The sequence below is a fragment of the Schistocerca americana genome, chromosome 6 (genome assembly GCF_021461395.2).
Source record: "Schistocerca americana isolate TAMUIC-IGC-003095 chromosome 6, iqSchAmer2.1, whole genome shotgun sequence".
Classification (NCBI taxonomy): Eukaryota; Metazoa; Arthropoda; class Insecta; order Orthoptera; family Acrididae; genus Schistocerca; species Schistocerca americana.
This window is the reverse complement of record NC_060124.1, coordinates 332295883-332312541: the sequence shown is the minus strand read 5'-3', so window position 1 is coordinate 332312541 and position 16659 is coordinate 332295883. Positions and strand designations below refer to the sequence as shown.

Sequence of the window (16659 nt, the reverse complement as noted above, 5' to 3'; positions counted from 1 at the left end):
CCTAGAACCACACGGCCACTCCGACCGGCGGACTTTTCAAAAAATTACTTTTACTCGGCAGGAGCTGGAAGATGAAAGATGATGTGTTTACACACACAACTGTAATCCAAACGCATCAGCTGAATTAATGTTACTAAAATACAAATGAGAATATTAACTCCTGTGTAACTTCGGAAATATTACACTTGGAATCAGAACAAAAATTCCTTTAAGACGGAACATTTTACACATAAATTCTCAATGTTTTTAAATTTCGTAAAAAAATTTGCTTATTTTGCTTTGGTAAGTTGGCAGACAGATTTGAAGATGTAGTAGTGGACTCAAGTATGGCTGCTGTAAAATTAATGTACATTGAGTCAAATTTGATACGCAACAGAAAAACGTTTAAATTGATACTGATATAAATGAAAATAGAGTTAGCCCTCTGGCAGCTTAATTCTATTATTAAATACATTTTATACTTCGTCTTTGTGACATAAAATCCTTTAAACTGATTAGGAGAGAGATGTCTTAAAATACTTTTTGGATAGACGCGAAGCATCACTTGAGAATTAGTTGATGTTGTGGTGGATCAGGTAGACTTGCAAATACTTTTAATGTTTCTAAAGACAATCCAGTGTAGGCTAGCAACAGTGTAAAAACATGTACGATGTGTATCACGAGCGACTTCTGAGAATTCCATACAATATAAATACTGAGCCATGAAGACACGTTTCGATTTATCAATTTTTACATCCGCCACATAGTTACAAAACCTGACACCACAAGTCAACTTTGAGACCAGTGACCCGGAAAAGACCGCAGTCATCAAATTCATCACATTTCATTGACGAAATCCATGAGCTGGATTTGTGGAGTACTTACGGAATATTGAATAGGGGCTCAGATTTTTTTTATCGACTCCGAGCATGGGTATTACCACACACAGTGATAGTGTGCGAAAAGTATTGCCAAAAAAAAAAGCGCCAGTGGATGTTTAATTTTTGTTATATGAAGTGAATTGGCATATACACCTGTAGCATGTGAACATTTAACGTGTAAGAGTGCTGGAGTGTACGCTGTTGCTACCTCCCTTCCCTTCTTCTCAGACGTAAACACGGCTATGTTGGCACCCAGGCCGGGTTTCCAGTTCTTTTTGCCTTGTGGATTTTTTTATGATAATTTAAAAAAATATGACCAGGTTCCAATCTGACAAACGTCGTGAATGTTGAAGATCTCTGTCGTATTGTTATTACTCGCGGCAGTGAGACAGCTTGTGACGGAAGTCGTTTTTGTTGCAGAGGAGAAGACGATCCTGCGGTCGGTGAGCGGCAGGCTGCGCTCGGGCGAGCTGACGGCCATCATGGGCCCGTCCGGCGCCGGCAAGAGCACGCTCCTCAACATCCTCACCGGCTACAAGTCAGTACTCACCGCTCTGTCTTCCACTGCTGCTTAGACCACAGATACGACCAGCGGAAAAATGCTCTTATCGGAGCACAAAAAGGCCAATACGCTCCTGTTTCTAAACACAGTGGTGTACCAGCTGTCTCATTCCGCCTTCCTCAGCACCTTTAAAATTTCTCCCAAAACTTTTGGTATGCGAACATATTCGCGCTCTATGTAACATGCAACTCGCAACTCACCTCTCACTCCCACAAGTACACTACTGGCCATTAAAATTGTTACACCAAAAAGAAATAAAGATGATAAACGGGTATTCATTGGACAAATATATTATACTAGAACTCACATGTGATAACATTTTCAAGTAATTTGGGTGCATAGATCCTGAGAAATCAGTACCCAGAACAACCACCTCTGGCCATAATAACGGCCTTGATACGCCTGCGCATTGAGTGACACAGAGCTTAGATGGCGTGTACAGGTACAGCTGCCCATGCAGCTTCAACACGATACCACAGTTCATCAAGAGTAGTGACTGGCTTAATTTGACGCGTCAGTTGCTCGGCCACCGTTGACCAGACGTTTTCAATTGGTGAGAGATCTGGAGAATGTGCTGGCCAGGGCAGCAGTCGAACATTTTCTGTATCCAGAAAGGCCCGTACAGGACCTGCAACATGCGGTCGTGCATTATCCTGCTGAAATGTAGGGTTTCGCAGGGATCGAATGAAGGGTAGAGGCACGGGTCGTAACACATCTGAAATGTAACGTCCACTGTTCAAAGTGCCGTCAATGCGAACAAGAGGCGACCGTGACGTGTAACCAGTGGCACCACATACATCAAGCCGGGTGATACTCCAGTATGGCGATGACGAATACACGCTTCCAGTGTGCGTTCACCGCAGTGTCGCCAAACACGGATGCGACCATCATGAAGCTGTAAACAGAGCCTGGATTCACCCGAAAAAATGACGTTTCGACATTTGTGCACCCAGCTTCGTCGTTGAGTACACCATTGCAGGCGCTCCTGTCTGTGATGCAGCGTCAAGGGTAACCGCAGCCACGGTCTCCGAGCTGATAGTCCACGCTGCTGCAAACGTCATCGAACTGTTCGTGCAGATGGTTGTTGTCTTGCAAACGCCCCCATCTGTTGACTCAGGGATCGAGACGTGGCTGCACGATCCGTTACAGCCATGCGGATAAGATGCCTGTCATCTCGACTGCTAGTGATACGAGGCCGTTGGGATCCAGCACGGCGGTTCGTATTACTCTCCTGAACCCACCGATTCCATATTCTGCTGAACAGTCATTGGATCTCGACCAACGCGAGCAGCAATGTCGCGATACGATAAACCGCAATCTCGATAGGCTACAATCCGACCTTTATCAAAGTCGGAAACGTGATGGTGCGCAGTTCTCCTCATCACACGAGGCATCACAACAACGTTTCACCAGGCAACGCCGATTAACTGCTGTTTGTGTATGAGAAATCGGTAGGAAACCTTCCTCATGTCAGCACGTTGTAGGTGTCGCCACCGGCGCCAACCTTGTGTGAATGCTCTGAAAAGCTAATCGTTTGCATATATCTCAGCATCTTCTTCCTGTCGGTTAAATTTCGCGTCTGTAGCATGTCTTTTTCGTGGCGTTGCAATTTTAATGGCCAGTAGCGTAATTCACTCACACCCACTAGTCCATCGCCGTAAGCCGCTCGTACACATCTCCTCCCAGTTGCTAATACTTACTCACTCATTCAGCGCAACTTATTGTCATTATCTCTTCGTGTCTCCCTAAATGCCACTGTCTCCTCTCTCACAGCCACAGTCTCCTTTGTTCTGTCCTACCATCCTCTCATTGCCACTGTCAGCGTCTTGCTCCCTCTTAGTACTACCACCTCATTTATTCCTTCCCAGTGCTGCCGTCTCTTCTCACTGCACTCTCTCTCTCTTTCCATCGTTGTCATTGGCATCGACTCCGTCTCTCATTATCACTGGCTCTCATTTGCTCCCACGTTCTCCTTCTCTTTATTCCTCTCCCACTGGCACTGTCTCCTTCACTCTTTTCCTAGCACTGTTCTTTTACTGCCAACTGTGTTCCACTGCCACTTTGTCCCTCTCTTTCTCTCACACTGCCAATTGTCTCCTTCGCTCTTTCTAAACCACATTCACCACCCACTATTTTCCAGCATTTATTACTTTTCCGTCTGTTCCTCCCTACCATAGTCCACTTCTCCCTCAGCATAAAAAAGCGCGAATATGTTTACATGCACAAATTTATGGGAGAATTTTTAAAGATGCTGAAGAATGCAGAGTGAGCAGCTGGTACCCCACATTTCAGGCAGACTTTTTTAAAACAGGAACATGTTCGCCCTTTTATGCTACGATAGGACCATTTTCCCGCAGGTTCCCCTCTTTCGCTTGCTATAGCAGGGCGCGTCAAATGTTCAAATGTGTGTGAATGCCTAAGGGACCAAACTGCTGAGGTCATCGGCCCCTAGACTTACACACTACTTACACTAACTTATACTAAGAACAACACACACAGCCATGCCCGAGGGAGGACTCGAACCTCCGGCGGGAGGGGCCGCGCAATCCGTGACATGTGCCCTAAACCTCGCGGCCACTAGGCGCGTCCAGGGCGTCACTCATATCAAAAGAACTATGTGGGTCAGTAAAATTTTGATAGTTTACTTAAGTGAAACTAGCATAATGCAAAACAAATTTTACCTCTCAGACCGAATTTTACGTGCACAAAAATTTTGCATGTGCTTCCGTACTACAGCATGGGGTTCCCAGAACCCTTCTGATGATAAGGCAGACACTTTACAGTTTACAGCATATTTCCCAGTTTACATCACTTTCTGTACTACGTTTTCGCTTCACACCGGATAATAACGAGCTTATTTAACGTGTGAAAGCAGAGTGAACACCTGTATCTCGGAAACGAATAGAAGATACCAAGAAAATTTTCAAGGTTTTTCGATATCCGGATCTTAGGAATATAACGGTCTTGGAATCTGCGGCTCAGTTTTGGTACCCAAAAACCAAGTTTTTCGAGTTTTCTCGGGATCCGCCCGGAAACTACATGTTGCCTCAATAAGCCCCCTAACACGCACCATAGACGACACGTAATGCAAAAATAACCAACAGATTTGTATCATTTGTCTAAGCTGGAGGAAGTGTGTGTCATACTCAAATTTTGACCCCATACTGTAGCGTAGTTACAGTAGACGATCCTTCTGTTTGGCATACAAATGATCCCTAGCCCAGGGGCTATCTAAAATACTTGACCCTACCGTTCTGCTATTTATAGAACCCCAGGTATGAGTCCCGGAAATCCCATTTTTACGCGCGACGTTTTGGAACATATTAGGCAGCGCATGCTGTAGCATGCTTACCGATAGTCTTCCCATGATAGATAAAAACCAACATTTCGATCAGTTGATGGATCGAATTCGTCGGCAGGCGGTTTGTTGAAGTCAGTTAGAATAAACAGAATTTTTTTTTGTAGTGTTTTTACCAATGAGGTTTTGATTATAATGATGAAGTATTGTGCAGCATTTGACTACACAGAAAACTATGTTAAAACTTATCAGAGAAAGAGCTGTGTTTCAAACGTTCTGCCGGGCGGTATTCGAGCGGTCTAGGGTGTCTTGTCACGGTCCGCGCGGCTTCCCCCGTCGTAGATTCGAGTCCTCCCTCGGGCATGGGCGTGTGTGTGTCGTCTTTCGCGTAAGTTAGGTTAAGTTGCACTACTGGCCATTAAAATTGCTACACCACGAAGATGACGTGCTACAGACGCGAAATTTAACCGACAGGAAGAAGAGCATTCTCACAAGGTTGGCGCCGGTGGCGACACCTACAACGTGCTGACATGAGGAAAGTTTCCAACCGATTTCTCATACTCAAACAACAGTTGACCGGCGTTGCCTGGTGAAACGTTGTTGTGATGCCTCGTGTAAGGAGGAGAAATGCGTACCATCACGTTTCCGACTTTGATAAAGGTCGGATTGTAGCCTATCGCGATTGCTGTTTATCGTATCGCGACATTGCTGCTCTCGTTGGTCGAGATCCAATGACTGTTAGCAGAATATGGAATCGGTGGGTTCAGGAGGGTAATACCGAACGCCGTGCTGGATCCCAACTGCCTCGTATCAGTAGCAGTCGAGATGACAGGCATCTTATCCGCATGGCTGTAACGGATCATGCAGCCACGTCTCGGTCCTTGAGTCAACAGATGGGGACGTTTGCAAGACAACAACCATCTGCACGAACAGTTCGACGACGTTTGAAGCAGCATGGACTGTCAGCTCGGAGACCGTGGCTGCGGTCACCCTTGACGCTGCATCACAGACAAGAGCACCTGCGATGGTGTACTCAACGACGAACCTGGGTGCACGAATGGCAAAACGTCATTTTTTCGGATGAATCCAGGTTCTGTTTACAGCATCATAATGGTCGCATCCGTGTTTGGCGACATCGCGGTGAACGCACATTGGAAGCGTGTATTCGTCATCGCCATACTGGCGTATCACCCGGCGTGATGGTATGGGGTGCCATTGGTTACACGTCTCAGTCAGCTCTTGTTCGCATTGACGGCACTTTGAACAGTGGACGTTACATTTCAGATGTGTTACGTCCCGTGGCTCTACCCTTCATTCAATCCCTGCGAACCCGTACATTTGAGCAGGATAATGCACGACCGCATGTTGCAGGCCTTGTACGGGCCTTTCTGGATGCAGAAAATGTTCGACTGCTGCCCTGGTCAGCACATTCTCCAGATCTTTCACCAATTGAAAATGCCTGGTCAATGGTGGGCGAGCAACTGGCTCTTCACAATACGCCAGTCACTACTCTTGATGAACTGTGGTATCGTGTTGAAGCTGCATGGGCAGCTATACCTGTACACGCCATCCAAGCTCTGTTTGACTCAATGCGCAGGCGTATCAAGGCCGTTAATGCGGCCAGAGGTGGTTGTTCTGGGTACTGATTTCTCAGGATCTATGCACCCAAATTGCGTGAAAATGTAATCACATGTGAGTTCTAGTATAATATATTTGTCCAATGAATATCCGTTTATCATCTGCATTTCTTCTTGGTGTAGCAATTTTAATGGCCAGTAGTGTAGATTGAGTAGTGTGTAAGCTTAGGGACCGATGACCTCAGCAGTTTGGTCCCATGAGACCTTACCATAAATTTCCAATTTTCAAACGTTCTGTGTTACACTTTCACACAATAACATTGGAATTACCTAGATATTACGTTAATTGTAGTGCTACGCATTCACTGATATGACAAGTCATGGGACACCCCTTAATACCTTCTTTTTACCCGCCGTAGTGCAGCAGCTCGATGTGGCACTGACTCAACAAGTCGTTGGAAGTCCCCCTGCAGAAATACTGAGCCATGCTGCCTGTATAGCTGTCCATAATTGGGAAAGTGTCGCCGGTGCAGGATTTTGTGACCTCTCGATCATGTCCCATAGATGTTCTACGGGATTCATATTCGGCAATGTGTGTGGCCACACCATCCGCTCGAATTGTCCAGAATGTTCTTCAAACAAATCGCGAGCAACTGTGGCCCAGTGACATTGCGCACTGTCATCCATAAAAATTCCATCGTTGTTTGGAAACATGAAGTCCATGAATGGCTACAGAATGTCTCCCAGTAGCCGAACATAATGATCGGTTCAGTTGGACTAGAGGACCCAATTCATTCCATGTAAACACATCCCTCAAAAAAAAAAAAAAAAGGTTCAAATGGCTCTAAGCACTATGGGACTTAACATCTGAGATCATCAGTCCCTTAGACTTAGAACTACTTAAACCTAACTAACCTAATGACATAACACACATAGATGCCCGAGGCAGGATTCGAACCTGTGACCGAAGGCGCAGCGCGATTCCGGGCTGCTGAAACGCCTAGAACCGCTCGGCCACAATGGCCGGCCACATCCCTCACCATTATGGGGCCGCCACCAGCTTGAGCAGTGCCTAGTTGACAGCTTGGGCCCATAGCTTCGTGTAGTCTGCGCCACGCTCGAACCCTACCATCAGCTCTTTATTCTACCACCTAGGTCCAACCGATACGGTCACGATAGCTTCGTGTAGTCTGCGCCACGCTCGAACCCTACCATCAGCTCTTTATTCTACCACCTAGGTCCAACCGATACGGTCACGAGCCCAAGAGAGACACTGCAGGCGATGCCGTGCTGTTACCAAGGGCATTCACGTCGATCGTCTACTGCCATAGCCCATTAACGCCAAATTTCGCCGCATTGTCATACCGGATACGTTCGTCATCGTCCCACATTTACGTCTGCAGTTATGTCATGCAGTGTCGCTTGTCTGTTAGCACTGACGGCTCTACACAAAAGCCGCTGCTCTCGGTCGTTAAGTGAAGGCCGTCGGCCGCTGCTTTGTCTACGGTGATAGGTAATGCCTGAAACTTGGTATCCTCGGCACACTGTTGACACTGTGGATCTCGGAATATGGAATTCCCTACCGATTTCCGAGGTTGAGTGTTACATTCCCGTCGTGCGGCCATAATCGAGCTGGACTTGAATACAAATGACAGCTCCACCAGTGCTCTGGCCTTTTATACCTTAAAATACTACCACCATCCGTATGTATGTATATCGCTGACCTCGCGGCTTTTGTCACTTCACTGTATTATACTAAAACAGTGCATAGCTCACTTCTTAAAATTAATACTTGCCTTCAGCTAATAATGAGAAACGTTTTAATAGTGTGCTCCACTTCGCATAGCCCGTAAAGACAATGTTTATAGCTTTTATTCCACATGTCACATGTCAAGCCGAAACACAGCAGACAGGTGTGTAAGCGGTCTAAATGTAGGTCTGTTGCCCACGGGCAGTAATCTGCAAGTTGATCATGGCAAAATATAAGTGTGTGTAGTTGTGGTTTCCATTCCGAAGACTGGTTTCATGCAGCTCTACGAATTAGAGTATCCCGTTCAAGCTTTCTCCTCTTTGCATAGCTGCAGTTTTTACCTCTCACACTTCCCCCAACTACAGAATTGGTGATCCCTCGATACCACAGGATGTGCACTCCGAATCGATCCCTTCTTTTAGTCAAGTCGTGCCATAACTCCTATTTTCTGCTCAGTTTGGTCCAGTACCTCCTCCTTAGTTATTCGACCTATCCATCTAGTCTTCAGCATTCTTCTTCAGCACCGCATTTTAAAAGCTTCTATTCTCTTCTTGTGTGAACAGTTTATAATCCACGTTTCACTTCCGTACAGGGCTACACTCCATGCATACGTTCACTCAGAGAAGTATTAATGAAAAATTTAAGTTCGATGTTAATAAATCTATTTTCGTTTTCAGAAAAGCCTTTCTTGCTATTGGCAGTTAGTTTTTTATATGCATTCAATTTCTCCCATCGTCAGTTACTTTGCTGCCCAAAGAGCAGAAACTTATCTACTCACAGTATATCATTTTCTAATCCATGGGGTGGTATCCAAAAGCTCTCGAGATTTGAATTTATGCACAAATGGTTTAGACTAAGAGCGTAGGCGTCCACAAGAGGGGGTACTTACCCTCCCCCCCCCCCCCCAATCTCTCACTCTTCCGGAATCTGGGGTATACAGGTTCTATTCGTTACAGAAATCTCATCCACTTCTCGGCGGATTTTCTGTGATTCCGCTACACCTTTCGTGTAGCCAATTGTAGCATTACGCGACATAGGACCTACTGCAGCGGGACAGTACTGTGGAGTTAACAGTATGTGGACTGACCACATAAATAAAGTTACGGGGAAGGCAAAACAAAGACTACGCTTTTTTGGTACAACTCTTAGAAGACGCAACGGTCTACTAAAGAGACTGCCTACGTTACGCTTGTTCGTCCTAGAGTATTGCCTTGCTGTATGAGATCCTTACCAGATACGACTGGCACAGAACATCGAAAAAAATTCTCAGAAGGGCAGCTCGTTTTCTGTCGTGAATAGGGGAGAAAGTGTCACGGGTATGATAAACGAATTGGAAAGGCAATCATTAAAAGAAAGGCGTGTATCGCTGCGCGACATATTTTCACGAAATCTCAAGTCATCAGCTTTCTCGTATGAACGTGAAAATACGAGAGCTATCCACAAAGTACATTAAGTTTTGGAATTAAAAATAAATAAAGTATTGGAATTTTTTTTAATTATATACAGATGAAAGCCACACTTAAATACTAGTTTTCTACATAGTTGCCATTTAAATTAAGGCACTTATGGTATCGATGGACGAGCTTGGAAATTCCTTCGTCGTAAAACTCGGGCGCCTGCGCCCTCAACCACTTGTTTACCTCTTTTGGGACAGAAAAGGTGTGATTTTTGTGGATTTCCTGGAAAGAGGCACTACAATAAACTCTCAAAGGTATTGCCAAACTCTGCACAACCTCAGAAGAGCAATACAAAACAAGCTCAGGGGAAAGTTGGGCTCAAATATCTTGCTGATTCACGACAACGCCCGGGCCCACACGGCAAATGCCACTCGTGAAGTTCTCGAATCTTTCAAGTGGGAGTTGTTTCCTCATCCGCCTTACAGTCCCGACCTGGCACCGAGCGACTTCCACTTATTCCCAGCAATGAAGAAGTGGTTGGCCTTGCAGCGTTTTGATGACGACGCACAGCTTTAAGCAGAGGTAACCACGTGGTTGAAGGCGCAGGCGGCCGAATTTTACGACGAAGGAATTTCCAAGCTCGTCCATCGCTACGATAAGTGCCTTAATTTAAATGGCAACTATGTAGAAAAGTAGTATTTAAGTGTGGCTTTCATCTGTATATAATAAAAAAAAATTTCCAATACTTTATTTATTTTTAATTCCAAAACGTAATGTACTTTGTGGATAGCTCTCGTATTTTATTGTTGCCAACCTACATAGAGAGGAATGGTTATCATAAAAAAAAGAAGAAATTGGGGCTCATACAGAAAGAAGTGAGTGTTCATTTTTCCCATGCTTTGTTTCAGAGTGGAACGGCAGAGAAATAGTCTGAAGGTCGTTCGAAGAGCCCTCTTGTCAGGCACTTGAGTGTGATTTGTAGAGTAATGACGTAGATGAAGGTCATCGTTACAGAAATACAAATAAAAGTCATTGGTCCATACCAGGTATTTTTGCTCCCAGTCAAAGCGGTGGCAGCCGGCGCCAGCGTGTCTTTGAAGCGCGAGATTCCCCACCAGTTCAAGAAACATATAGCTCAGCCGATGCATTCTGCCTGTCGCTAGTGTAATGGGGAACTGTAAACATTGTAGAATACGTTTGTCAACAATGTGACCGTCGATTTACTTCCTAGAGTGGTTTAGAATTATCCTGGTAAATTCATTCGATATTTTCTTTATGCACTCTTGTCCAAAAGTAGAAACAATGTTAAGAATGCAGAACGTAATGTTCTGCATTCGACAGCACCAGCCTCCTCCTGTGTAAAGAGTTGGAGAAGATGAATCAGGGGTACATCTTAACAAGCATGGCACATTAGCCAATTCTAAAGCTTCACAATTGTCTAAGCTGTTCACTGTACAACTTGTCACAGAGTATGTTTTTTGTTCTTCTTTCTTGTGACATTCGTAATGTGAACTGTGGAATCTTAGTGTTGAAGGAAATGTGACTTTATCTTGGTGTACTAAAATTAAAACAAACACTAAGAACATGACAGTAACTAAAAAAATAACAACATGGTCATGTAAAATGTCCATTCAGTCAAATAGCATATGCACATCAGTAAACTAAATTTAAATTTTGATTTGAAAATATGAGGGAAGAAGACTAGCAAGGAGAGTGATAGATAACATGAATGTTAAAAATAACCTGTGTTTGCTCACTTGTTCTTGACAGGATGGTAAAAAATCACTCTCCCATCTGTTGTGAAACTGGAGTCTTCCCTAATCCACTGCCGGAAAAGACCCATTTTTCACAGTTTTTGTTTAGGATTGATAAAATTACATTCAAAGCATGCTACTCAAAGTGAGTTACTACACCACAAACTTTACTTCGTAATTGAAAAATAAATACTCATGTGTCACCAGTTTGTTATTTCATATATCTTTGTATTGTCAGACAGCATTTACATGAAGGCTGACTGAGTTTTGCAAGGGGTATTGGGTTGTCTAACCTGAATCTAAGCTTATACCATGTTGTTGTTGCTTGTGAGGTGCCCTGAGTCCAGTGGTGGCAACTCAAAAGGGAAGTCTGGTCAAGTGAATGGCTTTGTTCTGCAGCCTGGCATGCCCTTCTGAGAATTCAACCAAAGTTGGTCCTTCTATTTATGTAGCCTTGCTGCTCGCGTGAGGGCTGGCGCTCATCCCAGTGTGCTTCTGAATGGATTCATATTGTATATACCATACAAATCTGAATAAAAATGCAAATTAAAATAATTAACTGCCGACAGTATTGTACTAATATCTCAGTATTGATTAATTATTCTAATCTAATGGGCTTTTATATTCTGATTTAATATTAGTTACAGGACAGTTTTGGAATAAACAGTTGTGTAACGGTTTGTGCCGATGCAGTGAGGGGGGGGGGGGGGGCGCTACTCTCAGAGCGACAGTACGTACAGTAATATATAGTGTTGATTTCTGTGCAGGCTATATTTCTTATACCTTCCAAACTTTCTCATGTGGGCCCTGGTGATCATTACTGGACCACACCATGGGGCAGAGGGGATACAGCGACTGGATCACTCAAGCTGAATCCTGTTAAACATGTTTCAAACAATGAGTTAGTGCTAGTTCTACTCTTTCCTGAAAGCCGTGTTGTGCAGAGACTGGATTTTAACAATAATGACATTTACTCCTATGAAATCCACTTACACTGTCATTAATACTACTGAAATACTTGTTTTGCAGGGTAATGTCATTCCATATTGACATTACTTGGACTACATGGATCTGTCACATCCATAGTGTAGATTTCATTCATTAACCTTCTTGGTACATCCAAAACACAATGTGATCAGTTCTAGAGTACTGCTCCAGAATTTAGAGTACTTAGCAGTTAGGCATGATATCAGACATTGAATGAAACATTCAGGATCATAGTAGATCGTTACAGCCCATACAAAAATGTAACACAGCTACTCAGACCAAACGATGTGGTGCAGTGATCAGCACACTGGACTCGCATTTGGGAGGACAACAGTTCTAATCTGCAACTGACCATCCAGATTTAGGTTTCTCATGAGTTCCCTAAATCGCTCCTGACGAATGCTGGTATGGTTCCTTTGAAAGGGCATGGCTGATTTCTTTCCCCATCCTTGAATCATTCGGAACTTGTGCTCCATCTCTAATGACCTCATTGTTGACAGGCTGTCAAAACCCTAATCTTCCGTCCTTCAGAGCTGCTCATAAAACTTGAATGAGAATCTTTGTGGGGGGGGGGGGGGGGGGGGAAGTGGCATCATCACAGCTGTTGGGAAACCCCATTAGGTAAATAAAAAGAAACAGCATTCAAATAAAACTGCATAACAGTTCTGCAGCCATCATCATATGTCTCATATGGGAGAGATTAGAATGCATACAAAGGCACGTAAAAAGTAATTTTTTATTTGTCAATACACTAATAAGAAGACTGTGTTTTATGGTAGCTGCATCAAGATTGGCAATGTCCAGATGTTGCAAGAGACTGTCATGTCCCTGGTGCCCTCTGGTAATTATATTCTACAGAGGAATGAGTATGAACGCAGTGCCCAGTGCCCTAATATATTTTGCCATTGGCAGCTAGCTGCTAACTTGTAAACTACTTTCTGATGTGCCTGTTCATTTTCATATCCAGTTTATATAAACCTGAAGCAAGCTATACAATGGCTGGTACCTGGCCTCTTGCCTTGTGAAAATGAACCACAGTTAGTTTACAATATCTCGTAAAATCTGTTCAAATCATATTCTAGCACTTATAAGTAGCTCCCAGAGTTACCTGAAACTGACTCAGCAAAAAATCTGTGGGTTTCTTCTATGATAATGACCACACTCAAATGTCTTTGACAAAATCTATTTGCAAATCAAACACACATATTAAGCACATAATGAAATCTAATTATCATGATTTCCTTATGCTGCTGAATAAGGAGTAATGTGGAAGCCACTTTTAATTTCAGGGTTTCAAAATGAAGCTAGGCATTTTTGAAAAAGTCTTAGACTTCTATGAGTATGAAAGGTTACAAAATTTCTCAGCACTGTGCTCATAATCTGCAAATAAAATAAAGTAAAAAATTTATTAAGTTGGGTCAACTTACTATTATACAAGAATGGAAGTAATAATTTACACACGTTGTCATATTAATACACTGACTAAAGAGGATTGTTTTGGGGATAATGAAAGTAAGGCTGTTATGATGCATATCTAAAATGCTTACATGTTTATGCATAGAACTCATTTTGCAGGACTTCTGGGATGAAAGGTTCAATCACCATAAATGGTGAGGAACGAAATCTGAGCAGTTTCCGAAAACTTTCTTGCTACATCATGCAGGACAATCAACTACACGCAAACTTATCAGTTGAAGAAGCCATGAATGTAGCAACAGGCCTGAAACTTGGTAATGATATGAAGAGTGATGAGAAACGGGATGTGGTGAGTAATATTCTACCTGCAACTTGTTTGCTGTTGTATTTTAAAGTAGCTGCATTGAAGCATTTAGTGCTGTAGCCAGCTGCATTGAAGCATTTAGTACTGTAGCCAAATCAAGCTATATTCTTAAAAAATGTGTTTTTATTTGAAGTCATTACTAAACACAACAAACGTAATTAAAAGTTAATATTAGCCACATTTCCATACTAATATTACAAGTACAAAAGTAACTCTCTTTCTTAAGTTTTCATAACTAAACCAATGAATGGTAGGCTACCATAGAAAGAAAAAAAAAAAAACCCGAAGAGGGTGAAGTAAAGGATAGAACATCTTTTTTTTACCATCAGTGAACATAAATGATGATAAAAAATTATTAAATTTGTTGCATAATGTATGTGTTGTATAATGTATAGAGGTCGATGTCCCTCCACACACACACACACACACACACACACACACACACTGCTTGGCAGTGACACTGCATGTGCCACCGTGTTGTGCATTGGGACAGTTGGGGGAGGGCACACATCATGATCTATGCTTACCTGAACAGGCATACACATGAGAGCAGCTGACATTATTGCACAAACAATAGCCTACTTACTCACCATCACTCATACCAAAACTGCTGACATGTTAGTGCAGTCGAGGTTACAGCTAGTATACTATATTAGTTACATGAAGAGTTTCGAAATCTCAGTTGTTGCAATTGTGGTTGTTGATAATAAAGCCATTAAGCCTGCTTCTTTATAAGGTTTTTCAAACATAAATGAAATTACATTAGTTTTTATTCATCCAAAAAAATTTTCCAGGTTTTGGGAAACAGTATGAATATTGTGAATAAATGTGTGCACACGTACATACATACACTGTTACATAAAGTACAGAAACAGTTATATTTCAGCAAATAAGTGAATGTTTTGCTTTATTTGTAAAAAGGGCTTGTAGCAGGTGCACTGTCTTATTTCAAGTCCCTTGTATTTCACATATTCTGAAAATTCTCCTACGGAATAGAAGCAGTGATCTAGCAATACTGCCCTTAGAAATTTACAAAAAGTGAGAATGATGAAGCTATTTTTATCTTATTCAGTGGAAGACTACTTTAAATTTGCATCACACTATTTGTAGTGGAAGTTTTACAAGACGATGTCCTTATTGGCCAGACAAATAACTTTTTCTTTTGCCTCGTATCTTACTCATGTGTATTAAATTTTTTTTTTTTTTGATGTCTTTTTAATTCTTTCTAACATACTTAAATTTTTTAGTAAATACATACAGGGAAATTGAAGGAATGACAGCTTTTCAAAGAGAGATTTGCAAGACTCTGTTAATCGAGCTGGTTGCATTGCACTTTTTTCTAAGTTAAGAAAATGATTCAACTAGATGGCATGTTACCCCAGAATATAATTCTATATAGTAAAATGCTGTGGAATTTGGCAATTAGGTCGTTCAGACTGTGTGAAAACTTATTTTAACAGAAAGTAAACATAGGCTATAACATATTTTATGTTATTATTTATTTTGTTTGTATGTGTATGTCATTTGAGGTCATAAGAGTTTTATTGAAACAAGAACTATTCCTAGGAATGTGTTAACACATTAATAGCTCGCTGTTTTCATACAAAAGTCAAATAGTAGTTTCATGTGTGTTTCTATAGATCCAAGAAATCCTGGAGCTCCTGGGTCTGCATGAACATAGGCGGACAATGACAAGCAACCTGTCTGGTGGCCAGAAGAAGAGGTTGTCTATTGCCTTAGAGCTGGTCAACAACCCACCCATCATGTTCTTTGATGAACCAACAAGGTACAATACAGTAAAAACATAGGTACTACTTTCTAGTGTGATATTTTTGTTAGGAGAGCAACACCAAAATACTGTAATTTCTGCTAAAAATGAAGTTATCCTTTGAAAATTATAACAATACAATTGTAATAAATTACTTCGAGAAAATCCATGAGGAAAGAGTTGTTACAGTGCAATGTTGAACAACTTCATGAAGCAACATTTTCACTGACACTAAACAATGATTCATAATTTTATGAATGTAAACTTGTACTTGACCAAATCCACAAGAAGAAGCAGCACATGGAGAAATGTGGTAAATCAAGTGCCCATATACAAAAATACTCATCTATAGCTTATGTGCAACCAATCAAGTAAGGTAACAAGTGTCAGTTTATGTATTCCCACACTTTAATATGCTAATGTAGTGAGGCTTCTCCATTCTTGTTAATCTTCCTTTTATCATTAACTAGTATTTGAACATGCCAGAATGCATGCGTCCAGTGACAAAACAGCAAAGCAAATATTGTATCTTAATCTCACAAATATTCTTGTTATGTAAATTCAGATGAGCAAAAGTAACTACTACTACTACCAAAAGTAGATATTAAAGATCATACATAGATGAAACAATGTGCATAACATTCCTTGGGATCCAGAAGTTTTCTTTTGCTCGGGATAAATAGAACATTTAATCTTTTATGTTTTCTCTTGCTGAGGATAAATTTCCGGTTCAGCTAAACTGTGATTTACTCAGCATAAGACACAAAACAATTTTCCTGTAAACGTTGTTGCCCTGTCTAGTGTTCAAAGCGAAGCTATGTTCTCTGATAAAGAACCATCAACAAAAAGCAATAAGTGAGAAATCCCCATTAATTTGAAAGTAAATAGAAACCCACCTTAAAGGAACGCCCAGGAACGAATAACAA

The 16659-nt window shown here is 42.0% G+C and overlaps 1 protein-coding gene across 2 annotated transcripts in view; it reads left to right on the top strand.

Annotated features, from left to right (window-relative positions):
• Window positions 1-16659, top strand: part of LOC124619256 (ATP-binding cassette subfamily G member 4-like) — a 333746-nt gene that overhangs the window by 290717 nt on the left and 26370 nt on the right. For both annotated transcript variants that reach the window (XM_047145521.1, XM_047145520.1), the window contains 3 exons: window positions 1281-1398; window positions 13761-13950; window positions 15606-15751. In XM_047145521.1, the coding sequence (XP_047001477.1) occupies window positions 1281-1398; window positions 13761-13950; window positions 15606-15751 (454 nt within the window). The remainder of the gene's footprint in view (window positions 1-1280; window positions 1399-13760; window positions 13951-15605; window positions 15752-16659) is intronic.